Raw genomic sequence first — 22047 nt, 5'->3', positions numbered from 1 at the left:
TACTAATTTGACAAAACTGGAAGACCTTAAAAGAGAAATCTTTGTTCTACATTCAGTTATTTTGCAACACCACAACCTTCAACAACACCAAACATATTCCATATCTGTTTCTGTCTAGGTCTTTATCCTCCACTGTGGCATCATATTATCCCAGACAGCTGGATTCTGACAGTCATCCAACAGGAGTACAGATAACAGTGGGAGTCTCTTCCCCCTTTCAGAGAAATGTCCTCATCCTGTAAACCAACTTCACACTTTCCTCGAGTTTTGGAGCACATGGCTTGGGGATCATAAAAATGGTGCTCTCAGATCATATAGCCAAAGTTTTTTATTCAAGGATGTTTCTGGTGCCAAAATAGTAGGAAACTTTGAGACCAGTCCTAGACCTCTCTTTTCTCATTCTCTGTCAAGGTTCTAAAGTTCAAAGCGTTATCACTCATCTCCCCACCCCAATTGTATGGTAATGTTAGACCTAAAAGATGCTTAATCACTTGCCAATTTGCAAAAAAATCAGATGTTTACGATTTTCTGTATCTATTTTACATTAGCAGCTCTGACTGCCTTTGATCTATGTACTGCACCAAGGATATTTACAAGTTGCCTAACCCACGTAATTGCTCACTGCAGAATTCATATCTTTTCACTTTTGGACAATTATCTTTTATTTACAGATTTTTTTCCAGTGGTCAATATATTCTGTAATGTATCCAGAAACTCCTCCTCAATCTGTTTTTTCTAGTGAACGTAAGTCATCTCTCATTGGTACTTCTTTAGGAAGGGCTTTTTTTTTTCCTGTAGACAAAGTAAAATGTATAAAGGGAACTTCCTGAGCCTTTCTAACAAATCTGTGACATCTGCCATGGAATTTCTCTGTATTCTGGGCTCATGGTGTTTATGGTTGTCTTAATTCCCTTGACCAGACTTCACATGAGAAAACTTCAGTGGTACTTAAAGTCCGTCTCGTTTCAGCATCATTACCCTTTATCTTTTCAGAGTGTAGTGCTGGGGGTTATAAGAAGAAAGCTACTATGGTAGTTGAGGCTGTTATTTCTCATCCCAGGTCTCTTCCTCCCTCCCTCTCCACCTCCCCTTGTCACAACAGAGACCTCATGCTTTGCTTGGTGGGGGGGGGGGACTGTATTGAAAGGGGTAAGAGTGCAAGATTTGTGGAGCAAGCAGGACAGATAAAAATGTCAGAGATGATGGAAATGATCAATGCTCTAAAGCTTGAAATCATCCCTGTTCTCCAGGACATCTGCAAGTTATGAAAGACGACAGCACATTGCTGGTGTGTATGAACATGAAAGGGGGGGGGGCAGGTTTGTGGAGCAAGCAGGACAGATAAAAATGTCAAGATGTTGGAAATAATCAATGCTCTAAAGCATTAAATCATCCCTGTTCTCCAGAACATCTGCAAGTTATCAAAGACAACAACACATTACTGGTGTGTATGAGTATGCAAGGGGGGAACCAGATCTTTACTCCCTTTGGAGATTTGCCATTATAGCATGGGGAGGTAGCAACTTGACTTATTTTGACTCTTCAGGGTTTGTACATTCCATCAGAGCAAACCTATAGCAGATAAGCTGAGCAAGACCAGGACAGCCCTTCATAAATGGAAACCACCTGGAGGTCTTCCAGGATTTTAGCCAGCTGTGGAGAGCACCTCAGATAGAGCTCGTTGCCTCCTTTCAAAACATAGAGTTAAAGAAATTTTACTCAAGGATTCCTTGTAAGCAGGCTTGGAAGACAGATGCTTTCTCATCCCTTTTGACAGGTATGTTCATATATGATTTTCTTCTCTTTCCATTGATATCCCAGATTCTTCTAAAGATCAAGAAGAACTCCCCAAACCTAGTAGTGGTGACTTACTTTTGCACAGGCAACACTGGTTCTCTGTTTTGAAAATAGCTAAAGGCAAATACCACAGGAGTCCCCACAGACTGGATTGCTCCCACACGACAAAAGTTGTTTGATACACCCCAGCCTGAAAACACTTAATTTGACTGCCTGGATGATTGAGTTTTGATACCCTTGAGGTACCTTTTGTTCTGAATATGTGCAGCAGGTACTAAAGGTGGTTAAGAAACTGCTACTAGAAAATCATATGTGCAAGTGGAATAGATTTTCTGTTTAGTGCCATGCTAAGAACCAGGACCCATTTAAGGCTTGAGTCCTTCTAATTCTAGAATATCTGAGCTGAGTTATCCTCTGGCCTTGCTTACTCTTATCAAGATTCATCTTTTGGCCACTTCTACTTGTCAGCACTTAAATTCCCCCATTCTGCCTGTCCTCAAGTCAGGCAGCTTTTGAAAGAGATTACATATCTGTTCACCTAGAAAACAGGTGGCTCCTCCATGGTATCTTAACTTTGTGGTAACACCACTTCCATTTGAGCCAACTCATCAGGCTTAATTGAGGGTCATTGACTTGAAAAACTGTTTCACTGATTGCTTTGACGACTTCTAGTGGACTAGGAGTTGTATGCTCTTTGGTGAGTCAGCCTTACTTTGTTTTCCACAAGGACCGGGTTACTTTGAGAACAAATCCTCCTTTTATGCCTAAAGTGGTTTCTGAGTTTATTCATTAAGCTAGTCTTTTAAGCTCCCTGAATTCTTTCTAAAACTGAAAAGAAGGAAGAGAATCTTGCCTATTCTGGATGTCCTTAGCAGCTCAGATACTACTTAGGACGGAACAATACCCTTCAAGAATTGTCTGTGAAGGTAAGAAAAAAAACATCAGAATCAAAACAGACAATTTCTAGATGGTTTTCTCATATTTCTTTATGCTATTCTCACCATAACAAGTCACTTCCAAGCAGGGTCAGCACTTAGTGTACCACTACTTTGACTTTTGTTTGTTTTTGTTTTCCTTTTTTTGCCAAGGGGTGGACTCAAGAAGTATTCCCCAAGCAGCAACTTGGTTCCCAGTACACACTTTTACATAGCATTACAAACTGGATTCCTTTTCCAGTACCAGCACAGGCTTGCTAGGACCATTTTCCAGGGGCTTCTAGATGATTAAATCCCTTCCACCTCCCTATATAATTCTAAGGTTTTGTAATCTACCCATACAACTTAGGCTACTGAAACACTGCTCTAATGCTGATTGTTCTGAAGCTTTGTAAGTAAACTTAGCCTAACTGCAGATGTTATTTCAGATCACTGTTGCAGCAGTTTTCTCTCCATCCTACGTCTTTTGTTTTTGTTGTATTGCCAGTGTATATACTCTATTGATGTATCATTATGCATGTATGTTTAATATTTCCTTTCACAGCAATTTATCTTTCAGGGCTTATAGTGAGTACCGTATGTAACTGTTCATTATCCTGGTTGTGCTTATAGTGAGTACCTTATGTAACGGTTAGTTATCCTGGTTGCTTTTATAGTGAGTATCGTGTGTAGCTGTTCAGTATCCTGGTTGTTTTCTGAAGTAGCCTCCCATCCTACCCACCATTGGTGATTAGTATGTAACAAGTCAGTACTGGTTTTAGTGAATGTTTAAATGGCGCAAGAACCTCTCTGGTATTTTGTAGTATTTCAGCTGTGGTAGACTAATTTTGTACTTTGCTTAATTTTCATTTTTATTCCTGCTAGTACTCAGTGTCATTTTCTCTACTTTCACTTTAGAGATCTGAAATTGGACAACATATTGATGGATGCCATGGGATATGTAAAAATTGCTGACTTTGGGCTATGCAAGCAAGGTGAGCTTGAAAACTGTGTGTGATGTTAGTATGGGCCTTATTTTTTTTTCTTTGTAGAAAATTGTTTGCTTAAGCAAAATGTTATGCTGCTTATAGCACATTAGTGAAACATTAAACGAGTAAATGTGCTATATTCAGCAAGTAAATAACATGGTTGTAAGCATTTAAATGTATTTGATAAGCCTGACAAAAATGCTTGAAACAACCACCAAAAAAATGGAGTTGTTAAACTGTAATGCATTTAGGAAAGTATTGAACGTGTGAATGGAAAGGCTGGTTGTGGAGGAACCTTTACAGACATGACACAACCTCAGTGAATATGGGGCATATGATCCCACTTGCTGCCATGAACTAAGTGAGGGACAGGGCCTATGGGATATAACTCCGACATCAGTGCTCTCAGGGGTATAGATGAGTGTATAAACAAAGAAAGGGGTAGGGGAATTCTAAGTGAAAGACCTGCACTAGTAGAGTTTTTAGTTGAGACTAGAACAGAAGCTGATGTTAGAGAGATAATTAGGGCATAAAACATATTGCATGATAACTAAGAATATAAGATATTGGAAAGAGAAAATGGAAAGGTAGTTTACAAGGGATCCAGATAACTTACCTGATGAATTCCTACAACTGTCAGCAACCTCCATTGCTTACCCAGTTAGTATACTCCACAGCAGATCATTTCAGGAATCCCATATACCAAATATCTGGAAGAAAGCATACATTCTTCCACTCCACAAAGGTGGCAATAACTTGGACATCTCCAACTTCCGACCCAATGCTATTCTCTCCCCTATCTCCAAAATACTAGAAAAATGTTTCCACATCCAACTTCTTAACCAGTTAGTTAATAATCAGCTTCTTTCCCCCTACCCAACACTGCTTTAGACCAGGCCACAGCACAGCTCATCTCCTTTATGGACACAGTAAATGGGGATCGTGATGCCAGCTTCACTGTCTCTTCACTCTCCCTCAACCTTTCAAAAGCTTTTGATACTATATCCCATCCCCTTTTACTCACCAAACTTGCTAATTTAGGCATCTCACCCCCAACCCTAAATTGGTTCTCAAACTATCTCTCTGGTAGACAACAATCAACAAAATGGCAGCAGTCCTATTCATCCTTCCTCAACATAACCACAGGAGTACCCAAAGGTTTCATATTGGGCCCCCTTCTATTTAGTATATTTATTAATAACTTCCATAACACTCTTACTCACGGCACCGTGATCCAATATGCAGATGACTCTACAGTCATTTGCACTGCCAGGACCACTTCTGAGTTACAACTACTAACCCAACAAGCCTTTACAGCTACTGAAGCTTGGATGTCAAATAACCATCTCGGTCTCAACCCCAACAAAACTAAACTCATTTTATTCACCCCCAAAAGAACTACCCCTCTCAGCAAGAATGAATTCTCCATCTAGTCCCAGAGTAATACTGTCATAGAAGTTTCTAACACCAAACTGTTAGGTGTCATCATTGATGAAACCTAATATTTGACCTCCATATCCACAGCAACATCAAAAAATATATCGGAAACTGGGCACCCTGTATAGACACAGCTATTTCCTTAACCTCACTGCAAAAAAGGCCCTAGCCTCATCCTTTCTACTACCATCCCTACTTTACGCGGCCCCCTATCCCCACCAATATCCAGTCCTCTCTGAAAACCAAACTTGACTCATGTTACAATAAGGTTGCCAAATTTGCAACAAATGCAAAATTCTCAGCACATCACTGTTCCTCTTTACGGCAACTAAACTGTCTTGAACTACCACTTTATCTCAATTACCTACCGTTAACTACTGCACATAAAATTATATATAAATCATCAGCATGCTCTTCTCTTTCCTCCTTACTGTCACCGAGCTATCTGAGGAGGAGCAGCTGATCTATGATATATAGCATTAAGTAGCCTGTTTTTTTGCTTATTTGTAGTAGTAATTGCTTATTCTAGATATTTATAGTAATGTTATTGTATACTGCATACTTGTACTGTATTTCATAGCTATTGGCTCACTTGTGATAAACATTTCTGTAGTGTTTTCTGCTTAAAATAGTTTAGGTTGTAGCTGTAATATTCTCCATATTCCTGATTGTGTTGTGGGCCTAGTTTGTTAGAGGCTGTTTTCTGAAATCATTGTCTAGGCCATCATAGTTAGCAAAGACCATCCCCCACTTCAGTGAGAGTTTAGTGTTTATGGCCATTGTGTAGTTGGTTTGTCAGGGCTACGGCTTGGAGAAAGCAACTTACTGGTTCTTTTGAGTTTTTTTTAAAGTTGTTTCAGGTTTCAACTTTCTGTTAAGAAGTTAACTTGAGTGTTTCAGCCATTATACACAGAACTATCTGAGGAGTAGCAGCTGATCTGTAATATATAGCAATAAGTAGCCTGTTTTTTTTTGTTTGTTTTTTTTTTACTTATTTGTAGTAGTTATTGCTTATTCTAGATATTTATAGCAATTTTATTGTATACTGCATACTTGTACTGTATTTCATAGCTATTGGCTCACTTGTGATAGACATTTCTGTAGTGTTACCTGCTGGCATTGCAGTTGCCCGCTCCTATTCTAAATTTGATCTTGGACACTCCTCCCAGTCTAGCGTCATTAGCTGATTCTACCTAATACAAAGAGAACATCTGAGAAAGCCAAACCACTTAGTTTCTGTCCTCCTGTTCCTCCTTTCTCCCTTTCCTAACCAAAAAAAAAATTGTCTGAATATCATTGTGTTCTGACTGCTTCTCAAACATTTTGGAAATAGAGTATATCTTAATGCATACATTAAAACTGTATTTGCCTTAATATTGCTACAACTCAAGTGCTCTAGGTTGCACTGCATCTGAATTGTTTGTGTTTTAGCTGCTTTTCTGTATATATAGACTTTTCTGTATATATAGACTAGCTACTTATTCTACTGTATTACTGCCTCTTAAATCGTTTTTCAGTTTTGCACTTGCCTTGCTTCATTTAAAACGTTTTAAATTGCTGATTTTGTAAGTTCTAATTGCATTTACTGTTTAAAGCTACACACTCAAGTGTGTTAGCCTTTTCTGTGTTTATTTAGTGTATTATTGCATTGTTTAGCCTGTTTTAACCAAAAAAAAATACTATCTTGTTTGCTTGTTTCCTGCCTTTCCTAGCTAGTATAGTCCAGATCCCAGGCCTTGCTGGTTTCAGGACTTTATTTTCTGTGTTCAGAGCTATCCAAACCTTGCTGTGGTAGAGGGGGAAGTCCTACTGCTTACCAGTGGGAGTGGTGAGCATTGTACTGCCTGTCTAACAATAGAGGAGTGGTTTCCAGCTCCGAAATTGTAATTTTAGCCATTTTGGACTGATTTCTGGCTTAAAAACACACGTGTTTGTGCATTTTCGGCATCGTGCAGCACCGCGGGGCTACTGTTGAACTATTCCAGGTGCCAGAAAGTGTGCTCTTCAAATTTTCCCTTAGAACAAGCTGGTTTCTCAGTAGTAGCACTAAAATCTGAACCCTTGTGACTAGCACTTGCTCTAGACCCTGCTGGAAAGCATTAGGAAGCCTTAAACTGATACAAGCACTCAACTCTCCTTGTTAATAAGGAGAAATTAATCGTAGGCACTAAACAGCCTAAAATTGAAAAGTACTGTGCAAAGGTAAAGGAAAACAGCTCTTGTACTTTACAAAAAAGCACCTAAACAGGCATGTCCAAGGGTCAGCTTCTAGTGATTTCTCCTGTCCACCTGGTGAGTCTGGGCATACTGGGGCAATGTAGCAACTGCCTCATGTACACAGACAACCCTCTCCTCCTACCATCCAACACTACGACCTGCGAGAGATGCATTTACATAGCCAAACTGGAAGCAAAGCTCTCTCCAGCCAAGATTGTGCTAGACAGTCAAGAGGAGAAGGTTAACACCTGCACTACACCTCAAGCAACACACAGCTCTTCAAAACCCACACCATCAACACCCACACATAGCAACACTAAACCCACATATGTGGAAGGCCCTTCACATTAACCTGCCCAAGCAACAAGAACCTCCGAAGCTGAAATGCCAACAAACACCAGTCACAACCAAAGTGACACATAGCTCACAACACCAGTGTGCCACCCAACAACAGCCCCTAAGGCAAGACAACGTACCCAGCACTTCAGTCATAGGTGGCTCAATAGTCAGGCACACTGATGTTGCACTCACCAGGCTGAACAAGGAGAAAATTACAGTCAGCTGCCTGTCAGGTGCCAGGATCTGCCACATAACGCATGCACTCAGGTCACTCCACAACAAGTACAACTATGACTTTGTCATTGTCCATGTTGGAGTGAATGACTTGAGACATACCTTCCTGGACTACATGAAAAGAGACATGGAAGAGCTCTCAGATCATGTGGCCCAGGCAGGTATGACCCTAGCCCTGTGTAGCATCCTGCCTTTGCCCAGAATGATACCACAGTATAAGGACAAAATGATTGACTTCCAACAATTGGCTAAGCTTCTGGTGTCATTCAAAGGAGATCCAGTATCTGTCTGCCTGGGATGACATGATCGGCAAACCACGATGCTTTGCCAGAGATGGTCTGCACCTGTCACCCCTGTGATTCAGGTTACTGGCTAAAGCTCTTGCCACCCCTATAGTGCCTTTTTTAGCCAAGGTTCAAAGGACAAAACCACCACCGTAATAGATACAAGCATGCAAAATCTGAAGGCAATGCTACACGATGATAGAAGTCTAAACCTCAAAATGCACTCTCTTGAGGCACTCCTAAAAATGGAGAACATCGATATCTATGCAGTAACTGAGACCTGGTTCAAGGCTCCAGAGAGCACCCTTGCAATACCAGGCTACAATTCTTGCCACACTTTTCGACCACCAAACTAAGACTGAAACACTAAAGGTGGAGGAGTGTCCATATTCACCAAGGATATTAACACCTTCAGGCTAGTTGCCCAACACAATGCATCTGAAATTCTCTAGGTGCAACTAACACTAGGTAAGACTGCAATCCAAATTGTAGCTTGCTACAGATCCCCCACCATGCCCCAAGATTCTCACTGCACCTTTCTAAACATACTGGAAAATATTAAGATACAATCAAACACCCTAATACTGGGTGATTTCAACTACCTTGCCATTAAGTGGGAAAACTACTTGAATACAAACACCTTTTCCCAACGGTTCTTGGAAATCATAAATTCCAATGCCCTGGATCTACTAATCCATTGTCCCACCAGGGGCTCCAATACCCTAGACCTGGTCTTTACCAACATGGGAGATAGATGCTCTACACCAGTGGTCACCCCCTCATTGGTCAGGTCTGACCATAAGCAAATCACCCTTGACATCCACATCCCACCCCCACCCCCCCAGTAAGGAAACCTTTGTAAAAAACTTCTCCAAAGACAACTTCATGCTACTCAAGTCTGGAGTGACAAACTTCATGACACCCATGCAGACAGGAGCCGAAAGTTCGACTGCTGAATCCTACACTAAGGCATTGTACGAGCACATCCACTCGTGCATGAATCGTGCCATCCCAAATAGAACCAAGACGCTCTTCTCCAAAAAAAAGGAAGCCAATCTGGTGGTCCCCTACCATAAACAAACTATACAACAGAAGAAAGAAACTGTTGCAGAAAATAGGAAAATCCCAGGATGCAAAAAACTCCCTTACCAGCCTCAGTAAAAAGCTGAGATCCCTCATAAAATCCTCCAAAGCTAGTTACGAAAATAAAATTGCCAAAGATTCCAAAGACAACCACAAGGCATTCTATAGTTATGTCAAGAATCTAAATGGCAATGCTCAGATATGCTCTGAGCTACAACAGAATGGCATTAAATATACTGATCCCAAGGATATTGTCAGTATCCTGGCAGATCGATTTAGTGCCAAATTCACCCCCTCTCACCCCCTAAAGGGCCCATTTCAATACCAAAAGATTGCCAAATTCCGGTAATCACAGCCACACAGGTAGAAACCGCACTCTCCAAAGCTAAGAATACAGCATCCATGGGGCCAGATGACATCCCAGGCTGTGTACTATATGAACTACAAAATGAAGTGGCACCTCACCTAAGTTTCATGTTTAATCATAGCCACACCTCAGGCTTCGTGCTCACTGAGTGGCGCGCAGCTAGTTATCCCACTCCACAAGGGGAAATCCACCTTGGATCCGGGGAACTACCATCCCATCAGTCTGATGAGCCTGATTTGCAAGGGCATGGAACGCATTATCATGGAACTTATAAACAAAAACACTGGCAACTTTCAAACACTGGACCCCACCCAGTTTGGGTTCATGAAGGGCCAGTCTTGTCTCCTGAACCTGATTGATTTCTTCTAATCAGTCTCCAGTGCTGTGGACGAGGATAAGGCGGTCCACACAGCCTATCTGGACCTCGTCACGGCTTTTGACACCATCCCCCATTCTGGAATCATAGATAAACTTACTAAGCTCGGCATAAATCCCAACGTCACTCGATGGGTTGCCAACTGGCTTACTGACAGAACACAGAATGTAAAAGTAGCAGACTCCAAATCCAGCTCCAGACAAGTGTACTTCAGGGTACTTCAGGGTTCAGTCCTGGGAAAAATCTTGTTTGGCATCTACTTCTCTGAAGTACAGGCCAACACTTAGGGACTCTGGCTAACAAAGTTCACAGATGACTGCAAACTGGGAGTCATTATTGAATCCCCAAATGATGTGGATATTTTACAAAAGGGCCTTACAGAAACAGATGCTTGGTGCCAGAATCATTGGCTCAAGCTTAATGCCAAGAAATGCATAGATGTTATGTGATCCTATCTCGCCTACATTCTGTATTGATGGGTTCGGAGCCGATCCTCGGCTCCGACTCGGCACGCTATACTATAGAGCGAAGTCTCTAATTGGCTGAGCTATTCTATATCCCAGGATGCACCACCACTACTTCCCCAGATCTCGTTTGCCGCTTGATAACTATAGACGTGGTCTCAACTTGGCTGGGCTAAGTACCTTTTACTGACTGATTTTCTGTCAGAAATTTTCTAATTTTTCAACCAAAAGCTGTTTTAATAGCTACTTGTTGTTTCTAATTGGGTTTTGTGAAAGTTTGTGTGTGAATTTTGTTAGCGCTAGGTTCCCGCTTTATCAGTAGGGGTTTCCTCGCGCTCTACTTCATACTGTGTTATATCCTTGTGTGCTTAGTATATTTGTGTAGTAGATATATTTTTTCTCCAACGACAAGGTCCCGTTTCAGTTAGAGGGGCCTTGCCCTCGCGCTCTGCAGAGCTGTGTTACAGTTTTTGCCTGTGGGCCTATCCTGTTTAAGTTAGAGGGATTGGTATCTCTGTGGTAGTTTTTGTCCTAGTCTGTTTTGGTAGTGTGTTTCCTTGTAGAGATGTCAAAGGAGCATAGGCCTTCGGGTTTTAAAAAATGTACCAAGTGTGGGTACAAGATGTCAGATGTCAATCACGGATGACCACTCTCTATGTGTTTATTGCCTAGGCCCTAAACACCTTCAAGAGTCGTGTAGTGTATGCCACGCTTTTTCTTCTCGTGTCCTCCAAGAGAGGAAAAACAAATTGATATTAAAAGGGCTCATCACCCCTTCTTTTGAAGAGGCTTTATCTTCTTCCCCCTCTCCCTCCAGGAAGAAGAAGTCTTCGGCTCCGACCAGTTCGTCGGAGCCGACAGCAAAGAAATCAAGGCAGGCTTCTCCGTTGGCTCCACGGACTTCGGAGCCGAGGTCGGAACGGTCTGCCTCGATGCCTCCATCTTCGACTCCTCTGTCTTCGGAGCCGAGTGCTCGAGCATCGAGAGGCGGGTCACCTTCTTCGGCTCCATTGGTTTCGGAGCCGAGAAAGGTCGCTCGCTCAGACTCTTCTACCTCGGCGCTGAAGTCCCCGTCGGCTCCAAGGGAAATTGCTGTGCTGATGGAATCTCCCTCGGCGACGATACTGCTTGAGACTATTCGGAGCCGGTCCCCCAGTCTTTCGGAACCGGTGGAGAAGTCAACCCGGGCCCGATCGGTCTCTTCTCGGTCTTCGAGGATGTCTGATTCGGATATAGACAGGGTGCTTCAAAGGCTGTTCCAGTCTCCAGTTTTCCAAAAGTTAGTCTCGGCTCCAGCCCAGTCGGCTCCGGAGCCGATTGTCCACCCTGTTGTATTGGTTCCTCCTCCAACAGCCTCGGCACCGTTGGAGTAGGTGCTGGTGGAGCCAGTGGAGATTCTCGGGTCGGCTCCGACCCTTACTCCAACCCCGACCTTCGGATCGGAGTTCGGTACACGGACCTCCTCAGTCGGCCCCGGGGGTGATGCTTTGGGTCCGATGCTTTCGGTTCCGAGCCTCCCTCTCGGTGCGTCGGCTGCGGGAGTGCCGTCTACTGTTGTGGCCTCGGGGGTCGGACCTTCCCAGGACTCGGGGGGGGGGGGGGTCCGGCCTTCAGGGCCATGAGGACTGCTTTGGCCAAATCTTCCTTGGCTACCTCCACCATCTCTCCGGCACCTTCCCTTAGCATGGAGACTTGTTCCTTTGTTGTCCCCCTGTCTCAAGACAGCGGAACCCTGGGGCCTGAGGTCACCCCCATTGGGGATTCCTCCCTTTCTGGGGGTCCTTCTGAGGCTTCTTCGGAGGAACCTCCCAGGAAGAGACAGTGTAAGAGGAAGCACGTCGACTCGCCTGATGAGTCTCTCACCTCGGACACCGACCTCGATGATGCGGAGGGGTCCCCCAAGTCATCCTCGGATGATGTCTCCTTTGTGGACATCTTAGAAATCCTCAAGCAACGAGGCGACTGGCAGTCCAAACCCCCTTCCGCTGAGGAGTCGGTATTCCTCAAGGCCTTCGGGGCTCAGCCTTCCGCCTCCTGGATGTCTCCGCCCTTCGATGAGCTCCTGGATTTGATCTCTCAAAGGGCGTGGGAGCACCTGGATTCTGTGGAACCGGTGCCAGCTCGCCCGAATAAATTTCTATCAGCCCCCCCTGAAAAGGAATTCTTATCTAAAGGTGTGGCCGTAGATGCCCTGGTGGTGGCATCTGCTACCCAGCAAGATGTGGCAGAGGCTTCGACGTACGTCCATCTTCCTAATAAAGAGTCCAGGAGTATGGATCGGTACGGGAAGCGCACCCTTACTTCAGCAGCCTTTACCTTAAGGTCTCTGAATTACCTTACGCACTTCACCAGACTTCAGAGGGATCTGGTCAAGGAACTTTCAGATACCCTCTCTGGTAACCTACCTGAGCAGTTGGCCCAGACGGTTAGCTCTCAGTTGGCTACTCTGTCATCAATATCGAACTCGTCCATGAGGCTCATTTCATATGCGGCCGAAGGGGCGAGTAGAGCGGCGGGTACAGGTGTTGCTGTACGGAGACAAGCCTGGCTCCGCCTGTGTCATTTTGCGGAGGCCTTCAAGTCTTCCTTTGCCGAAGCTCCCTTTGATGGGTCCTCCTTGTTTGGACCCAAGGTAAAGGACACCTTGACCCGCTGTGAACAAGAGGGTAAGACTTTGACTGCCGTAGGGGCACGGTTTTCCACTCCCTTCTGGCCTTATCCCAAGACTAGAAGAGGGGGGAAAATGTGGTTCCGCAAATCTCAGAAGACTTACCCCTCACAGCAGGATGACCCCCTTCTCGAGGCAGAGGAGGGGGAAATTTTTCAGGAAGACGCCGTCCCAGAGGCGGCAGAGGCCCCCGCAACACTGGAGACCGCGAGTCCTTTCGTGGCTCCTCAACCTTCCAGCATCCCTGAAGGATTGCCCGACTGTGCCGTTCCGGAGCCAGTCGGGGGTCGTTTTTCGAGGCACCTAAAGGCCTGGGAGAATATCACTCAAGACCAATGGGTGCTCTGAATCATTGCCGGAGGTTACAACATCCCCTTTTCTCAGCCCCCCCCCCCCCACCATCCCGAAAAATCCCGGACCCACCACCCAGTCAATGGGATTTCACAGCCATCGAAATTTCAAAGCTGCTTCAAAAAGGAGTCATCCAACCGGTCCCCGAAGACCATACTGGATTAGGGACTTACTCAAGATTATTTTTGGTGCCAGAAAAGACCGGGGACATGAGGCCCATCTTGGATCTCAGCAAGCTCAACCATTCTGTCAAGAAGTCCAAGTTCCGGATGATCACCTTACAATCCATTCTCCCACTGCTGGAGGAAGGTGTTTGGATGTGCTCCATAGATCTCAAGGACGCCTATTATCATATCCTGATAAATCAGGCGTCCAGGAGACACTTGCGCTTCAGCCTGGGAGACAGTCATTTCCAGTTCCGCGCACTGCCCTTTGGTCTCACCACAGCCCCCAGGGTGTTCACCAAATGTTTGGCGGTGGTGACTGCTCACCTGAGAAGTCTAGGATTCCAGGTGTTTCCATACCTAGATGACTGGCTCCTAACTGCCACTTCCAGGCGTCTACTCTTACAGAACCTAGCAGCCACTATATCTCTCGGCAACTCCCTAGGAATCACCTTCAATTGGGAAAAGTCTGTGTTGCTGCCATCTCTGCGCATACGATTTATCGGAGTAGAGATAGACTCAAAGCAAATGCGGGTCTGTCTCCCTACAGAGAGGATAGACATATTACAATCTCAAGTCCGAGCATTGCTCCTCAAATGCCGAGCCCCGGCCAGGATGGTCCTACAACTGTTGGGTTCCATGTCGGCTACCGTTCTCCTAGTTCCCTTAGCAAGATTGCATATGAGGATTCTCCAGTGGCTCCTGTCAGTCCAGTGGTCATATCAGGATCTCCCTCTCAGTCACCTCATTATGATCACGGAGACGTGCAAACAGGACCTCCATTGGTGGCCTCTTTCCTCCAACCTGGATCAGGGGCGACCCTTCGTTCCTCCACCTCCAGTGGCCACTTTGACTACGGACGCCTCCCAGACGGGGTGGGGGGGACATTACCTGGGCAGGTCAGTCCAAGACAAGTGGCACCCCGACGAGAGTTCCCTCCACATCAACATACTGGAAATGAGGGCGGTGCTTCTATTGCTACAAGCACTGCACAGTTACCTCCCCCAGGGCATGATTGCCATTCAGTCCGACAACATGTCAGTAGTCGGGTACCTGAACAAGCAGGGAGGGACCAGGTCCTACCCCCTTTGCAGAGAGGCCATGAAAGTATGGGATTGGGCGGTTGCAACCAAACGTTTCTTGGTAGTGACACACATTCCGGGGAGATCCAATGTGATAGCTGACAGACTGAGCAGAACTATTCTCTCCCCACACGAGTGGTCTCTGAATGACAGAGTGGCAACTCAGATCTTCAGAAGATGGGGAACTCCTTGTTGCGACCTCTTTGCAACTCCTCTCAACACGAAATGTCTACATTTCTTCTCTCTCACCCCAGTTCCGGGGGGGTTTCCCAAGGACGCCCTAGTCCAAGCTTGGCCCACCGGCCTACTGTACGCCTTTCCACCGGTTCCCCTTCTTCCCAAGGTGATCCAGAAGGCGATTCACTTGCAGTGCAAGATGATTTTAGTTGCCCCATACTGGCTTCGTCAAGTCTGGCTGCCCTTTCTTCGGAAATATGCACTGGACGGTCCATGGTTCCTGGACCAGGTCCCAGACCTCTTGATCCACCAGTCAGGACAGCTTCATCAGTCCCTTCACTCGTTGAAGTTAACAGCTTGGCTCCTCCACTTCCGACCTTAGTCAGGAACCAGGTTTTGGACTCGGAAGTCATACATATCTTGTCCTCGGCCCACAAGAATTTGACTAAAAAAATGTATAACAGCAAATGGAAGAGATTCGCTATTTGGGCCCAATTCTTGGGATTAGATCCCATTTCTGCCCCGGTGTCAGAAGTTTTGAAATTTTTAGCTTCTTTATTCAATCAAGGTTCTTCGGTCCCTACCATCAAGGTTCAATTGGCAGCTATTTCTAATTTCCATGAAAGTATAGACCCACCTTTGATGATCAATAAGTTGTGTAAAGCCTTCATGAAAGGTGCTGGGCTGCTACGACCTCCGATTTCTTATCCCGTTCCACCGTGGGATCTTAATTTCGTATTAGGTGCTTTGACCTCTTCCCCCTTCGAACCGGCAGCAACTTGTGACTTGAAATTTCTTTCTTGGAAGACTGCTTTTTTGGTGGCAATTACATCAGCCAGAAGGGTTTCGGAACTTCAAGCCCTATGTGTCAAACCACCGTACCTGGTTTTTCACAAGGATAGAGTATCCCTCAGGCCTAATCCATCCTTTGTTCCCAAAGTTTGTTCTAGTTTTTGTCTTCAACAGTCATTGGAACTCCCAGTTTTCTTCCCAAACTACTCAGAGCGGAATACATCTTCCTTTCATTGGATGTTCACAGGCAGTTGCGTTTCTACTTAGATAGGACGCACCAAACACGGAAAACCGATCAGTTGTTTGTGTCCTTTTCGGACAATAAATTGGGCAAAGCCGTCACGAAGGTCACCATTGCCAAATGGATCAGAGACTGTATCAGTCATACTTACCTTCTTTCTAATAGAGAGCTTACAACCACTGTGAAAGCTCATTCTACAAGGGCTATGGCTACTTCGACAGCCTTTCATTCCAAGCTTGCCATTAGTGACATTTGTGCTGCGGCAACCTGGTCTTCTCCTCACACCTTCATTTCTCATTACAAATTGGATGTGGTATCTCGGGGGCGAGCTTCCTTCGGTTCCACAGTTCTCAGGAGTGTTTTCCAGTGAGCCACCTAGGAATCAGGTGCTAGGGACGCTGTCCCATCAGTACAGAATGTAGGCGAGATAGGATCACATAACATCTTTTAGTTATGTACTTACCATAACTTTAGATGTTTGAGATCCATCTCGCCTACATTCCTAATACCCACCCTCCTTCCCCCTGCCTTGGAGATCAGAAGAGACCGGACGGTTCAGTTTAGCCGTTTCATCTTGAAACACCTGGCAATGTTATTTCAACTGTCTATGACTGTGTGCATGTGTGCGGACAAACAAGATCTGAGGAAGTAGTGGTGGTGCATCCTGGGATATAGAATAGCTCAGCCAATTAGAGACTTCGCTCTATAGTATAGCGTGCCGAGTCGGAGCCGAGGATCGGCTCCGAACCCATCAGTACAGAATGTAGGCGAGATGGATCCCAAACATCTAAAGTTATGGTAAGTACATAACTAAAAGTTATCCCCTTTGGGGAAAAACATGTACCCATGAATTACCACGTAGGTGGCAGTACACTAAAAACTGAAAGTGTGATGCGAGACTTAGGGACACAGGTGGACAGTGGTCTCACCTTCGATAACCACATCACCACAACAGTCAGGAAATCCTTCCATGTGGCACACCTCATCACTAAGGGCTTTTCATCCGGAATAAAGGAGGTCATTGTCCCACTGTACTCATCCTTTATTAGACCCATTATATAGAGTACAACGTCCCATTTGGTATGTACCTCACAAGACATCTGCAACACCTGGAAAGGCTGCATAAATACCTTACTAAAAGAATCACAGGCCTAAAGCAGATGCCCTATGCTGACCGTCTAAAACAAACTCCAGCTGTACTGTGGCATATCGTTTACTCAGAGGCGATCTCTGCTTAACATACAAGGCCATGTCAAACCCTGAGCTGTTGGACATGCTCCACTTAAAGAAATCCCAATCCCTCAGAGCCACACGCTCCAGGGATTTAAACCTTGTCATCACAATGAACAAAACATGCTGGAGGGATAGGTTCCTGACCCAGAGACTCCCCATACTCTGTAATAGACGACTGCCCATACATGTCAAGCAGAGTGCCTCCTTGGCCCTCTTCAAAAGGAACCTTGACAATTGGATGGGAGATAAGAAATTTACCCCGGGGATCACATAACATAACACAAGCACTCAGGTCACTCCAAGGCAAGTACAAATATGACTCAGTCATTGTCCATGCTGGTGTGAATGACCTGAGACGTACCTCCCTGGACTACATGAAAAGAGACATAGAGGAGCTCTCTGAGCATGTAGCCCAGGCCGGTATGACCCTGACCTTGAGTAGCATCTTACCCTCAACAAGAATGATGCCACAATATGAAGACAAGATAATCAATTTCAACAATTGGCTTAAGTATTGGTGTCATTCAAAGGGGATCCAATGCCTGTCAGCCTGGGATGACATGCTCGACAAGCCACGATGCTTCGCTAGGGACGGCTTGCGCCTGTCACCCCTGGGCTTTCAGATATTGACAAAGGCTCTTGCTACCCCCATAGTGCCTTTTTTAGGCAAGGCTCAAAAGACAAACCCACCTCCATAGGTATCACGAGGGATAAGAAACTAAGAGTAATGCTACTCAACGCCAGAAGTCTAAACCTCAAGATGCATGCACTCAAAACTCTCCTTAGCATGGAGAACATCAATATCTGTGCAGTAACAGAAACCTGGTTCAAGGCTCCCGATAGCACCCCAGCACTACCAGGTTATACCTCATACCATGCTTATCGGCCCCAAAACTTGGACCGAACCACAAAAGGAGGGGGGAGTATCAATATTCATCAAAGATGCCCACACCTCCAGGTTGGTGGCACAGCACAAAGCATCAGAGACTATCCATGTGCAACTAACAGTGGGTAAAACTGCCTTCCAGTTTATAGCCTGCTACAGACCACCCTCCCAAACCCAGGAACCCCACTCGGCCTTCCTGAGAACACTGGAAAATATGAAGGTCTGTCCAAACACCATTATATTGGGCGACTTCAACTACCCAAACATAGACTGGGAGCATTACTCTAGCTCCAACACCCTAGCCCAAAGGTTCCTAGAATATATAAACTCAAATGCTATGGAACAACTTGTTACCACTCCCACAAGAGGGGAAAACATTATGGACCTGATCATCACCAACATGGGGACTCTATGCTCCAGACCAGAAGTGTATCCCTCACTGGTAAGATCAGACCATAAACTAATCTCACTGCATATTCACATCCCGACCCCACCCCCTACCCAGAAAACCACAGTGAAAAACTTCTCTAAAGCAAATTTCACACTCCTCAAAACCGAGGTGGAATCCTTCAATGCCCCCAGGCCTGTGGAAAATACGGCCCAGACCGCAGAATCATTTATAGATGCATTCTATGAACACCTTCAGGAATGCATGGATCATGCAATCCCAAATAAAACCAAGACCCAATCCTCCAAAGGCAGACGTCCTGTCTGGTGGACCCGAGCCATAAACAAACTATACAATAGAAGGAGGAAGCTACTACATGATAAAGCAAAATCCCAAAAAGGGAAGGCATCTCTGATCAGTATTAGCAAAAAACTACGGGCACTCATAAAATCGTCTAAGGCCAGCTTCGGGAGAAAAATTGCACAGAACACTAAGGATAATCACAAGGCTTTCTTTAGTTATGTTAGGAACCTGGGTGGGAATTCCCAGATATGCTCAGAATTAGTCCAAAATGACAAAAAATACACGAACCCACAGACATTGCCAACATCCTAGCTGACAGGTTCAGCACAAACTTCTCCCCCCCCCCCCCCCCAAAAGGGTAAATATCTATCCCAGCAGAGTGCTGCCCCCCTGACATCTCAGATGCTCAGGTAAGAGCCGCCCTCTCCAAAGCAAAAAACACAGCATCAATGGGACCAGACGGCGTCCCGGGCTGCGTCCTACATGAACTCCAAGAAGAGCTAAACCCAAACATAAAACTACTGTTCAATCTCAGCCTTACTACAGGTTATGAACCCAAAGAGTGGCATACAGCAACAGTGGTTCCTCTCCACAAAGGTGGTGCCTCAACGGATCCTGGAAACTATCGCCCCATAAGCCTGACTAGCTTGGTCTGCAAAGCTATGGAAAAGATCATCATGGACCTCATAAATAAAGATATTGGGGACCTACAGACACTAGATCCTACCCAGTTCGGCTTTGTTAAGGGCAGATCCTGCCTCTTAAACCTGATCAATTTCTTTGAAACAGTCACCAAGGCCATTGACGAGGGAAAGGTGGTCCACACAGCCTACCTGGACCTCGCAAAAGCCTTCGATATAATACCCCACTCGGGCAGTATAGATAAGCTCACCAGCTTAAATATATACCCCTATGTCACTAGATGGGTTGCAAACTGGCTCAAGGACAGAACCCACATGGTGAGAATTGCTGGAGCCATGTCAGACTCCAAACCAGTTACAAGTGGCGTCCCACAAGGTTCAGTCCTGGGACCTCTCTTGTTCAGTATATATTTCTCTGAGGAACAGGCCAACATGGAAGGACTGTGGCTGACCAAGTTCACAGATGACTGCAAACTGGGCGTCATAATCGACTCTCCAGCCAACACAAGCATCCTCCAAAAGGGCCTCATAGAAACAGACAACTGGTGCCAGAGCCATGGCCTCAAGCTAAACGCCAAAAAGTGTATAGTCATCCCCTTTGGCAAAAACAAAGTGCCCACAAATTGCCACATAGGTGGTAATCCATTAGGTACAGAAGAATTAATTAGGGACCTGGGGACCCAAGTTGATAGCAATCTCTCATTTGACAACCACGTGGCCAAAGTGGTTAGAAAAACATTTTATATAACCCACCTAATCATGAAGGGATTCACATCTAGATCAGGGGAGGTCATCGTGCCTCTTTACTCATCCCTCATCAGGCCCATAATTGAGTACAGTGCCCCTTTTGAGATGTACCTTACCAGACACCTGCAGCAACTGGAAAGACCCCAAAAGTACCTCACCAAGAGGATCAAAAGGCTCAAACAGATGCCATATGCTGCCCGGTTAAAGAAACTCCAGCTCTACTCAGTGGCATACCACCTGCTCAGAGGCGATCTGTGTCTGACGTATAAAGCCATGTCCAACCCGGAATTAATGGACATGCAGCACCTCAGAAAATCCAAATCCCATCGAGCTACGCGCTCGAGAGACTTGAACCTCAGCACTGAAATAAATAGGACATGCTGGAGGGACATATTCATAACCCAGAGGCTACCTTCACTCTGGAATAAAATCCCAGTCCAGGTTAGGCAGAGTCCCTTATTGACTCTCTTCAAGAGGAATCTTGATGAGTGGATGGGAGATCATATGTTTACCCCTGGTATCACTTCTGTGTCACTGTTAGACAGAGGCACAGTATACTAACCTCGAAAATGGGCATAGCAAAATTAATTTAAAATGGGTAGCGAAAGCCAAACACACTCTGGCTAGGCTTATAAATGCCCTAGGGCAGATAGCCTAGTATGAACCTATGAACATCAGTCGCCCTGCTAGACAGGGGTCCAGGGAAGTAAATATTGTGGGAAGAAATATCCAGGGAATTGTTATGGCTAGGCTTGTATAGGCCCTAGGGACGGTAGCCTAGTACCGACCTTTGAACCCTAGCAGACTTCTCCGATGAGAAAACAAAACACTGCTCAAAGTAGAAAAACCCAATCTCCCAGCTGGTCAAATGCTCTATTCTTTTACTCTCTCTAAACTTTAGAACACCCTCCCAACTTCAATCACTTCCATCTGTAACCCTGCTCTCTTTAAGACATCTCTTAGACAACAGCTCACCTCTGGCTGGCTATGCTCATGCCAAAATAACTCTCACTAAACACTGCTCCTTCTCCTCTAATCCACTTCTTTCTGGCCTACTGGTGCACCAAAGTAGCAACGAAGCTGCAAATTTACCCAAACCTCCAAAAAGAGCAGCAAGCAAGAAGGAAACGACCACGAGGAGTATGCCAAGAATCACTATAAGGCACAAATCACTGGAAACCACACAGGTCCAAGTCCAAAAACGAAATGCACAATGTTTATTTTAACGTCTCACAACAAACACGTTTTCGTTGCCCATGCAACTTCCTCAGAAAGCAATAACAAACAGACAATATCCTGGTATTTTATATACAACAGTTAATGAATTAATATGATAGTTGATTGCCTGTTAAAGTCTTAAAGAAATAAATGAAAAAGTCATGAACTTCTAAACCATAAATAATTTAAACATAAGTATGTTCTATTAATATTGAATAAAATTAATAAAGTGTATATACACAGTTTAAAACACAAATAAATATTATTCCATTGTGTTTGAAAATGTTAAAAATATTATAAACATAATTTATATATATAATATATAGTATATGTTTTAATACAATCACAATATGTATACACAGTATTAGTGAGATGATTTAAATACACCAATACTTTTAAAACTTCCTTTTCTTAAATTACAACAATTCTGCTCTAAGCTTCAAATAAGGCATGATGGAAATAAGGTCATTGAGACCCGGAGCCTTATTTGAGGCTAGCAGTATCTGCCAGCATGTCTCCCTATGTGATAACCTGGCTTCCCAATGTCCTCCCCTAGAGTTTTTTGGTACCGATTCCAGCACATAAAACATAAAAAAGGCAGATTGGCACACCAGTGTGTGCTTGTAAAGTGCATTAGTACTGCTTTTCTTCTGAA

General features: G+C 44.8%; 1 protein-coding gene across 1 annotated transcript in view; it reads left to right on the top strand.

Moving 5' to 3' along the window:
- PKN3 (protein kinase N3) overlaps nt 1-22047 on the top strand; it is a 2242690-nt gene that overhangs the window by 2013556 nt on the left and 207087 nt on the right. Inside the window, exon 17 of the mRNA XM_044058139.1 lies at nt 3630-3706. Coding sequence (XP_043914074.1) covers nt 3630-3706 — 77 coding nt within the window. The remainder of the gene's footprint in view (nt 1-3629; nt 3707-22047) is intronic.

The sequence above is a fragment of the Protopterus annectens genome, chromosome 16.part0, assembly GCF_019279795.1.
Source record: "Protopterus annectens isolate FY-2018-M chromosome 16.part0, PAN1.0, whole genome shotgun sequence".
Taxonomy (NCBI): Eukaryota; Metazoa; Chordata; order Ceratodontiformes; family Protopteridae; genus Protopterus; species Protopterus annectens.
The sequence above is the reverse complement of the archived record's forward strand: the minus strand, read 5'-3'. Positions and strand labels throughout refer to the sequence as shown.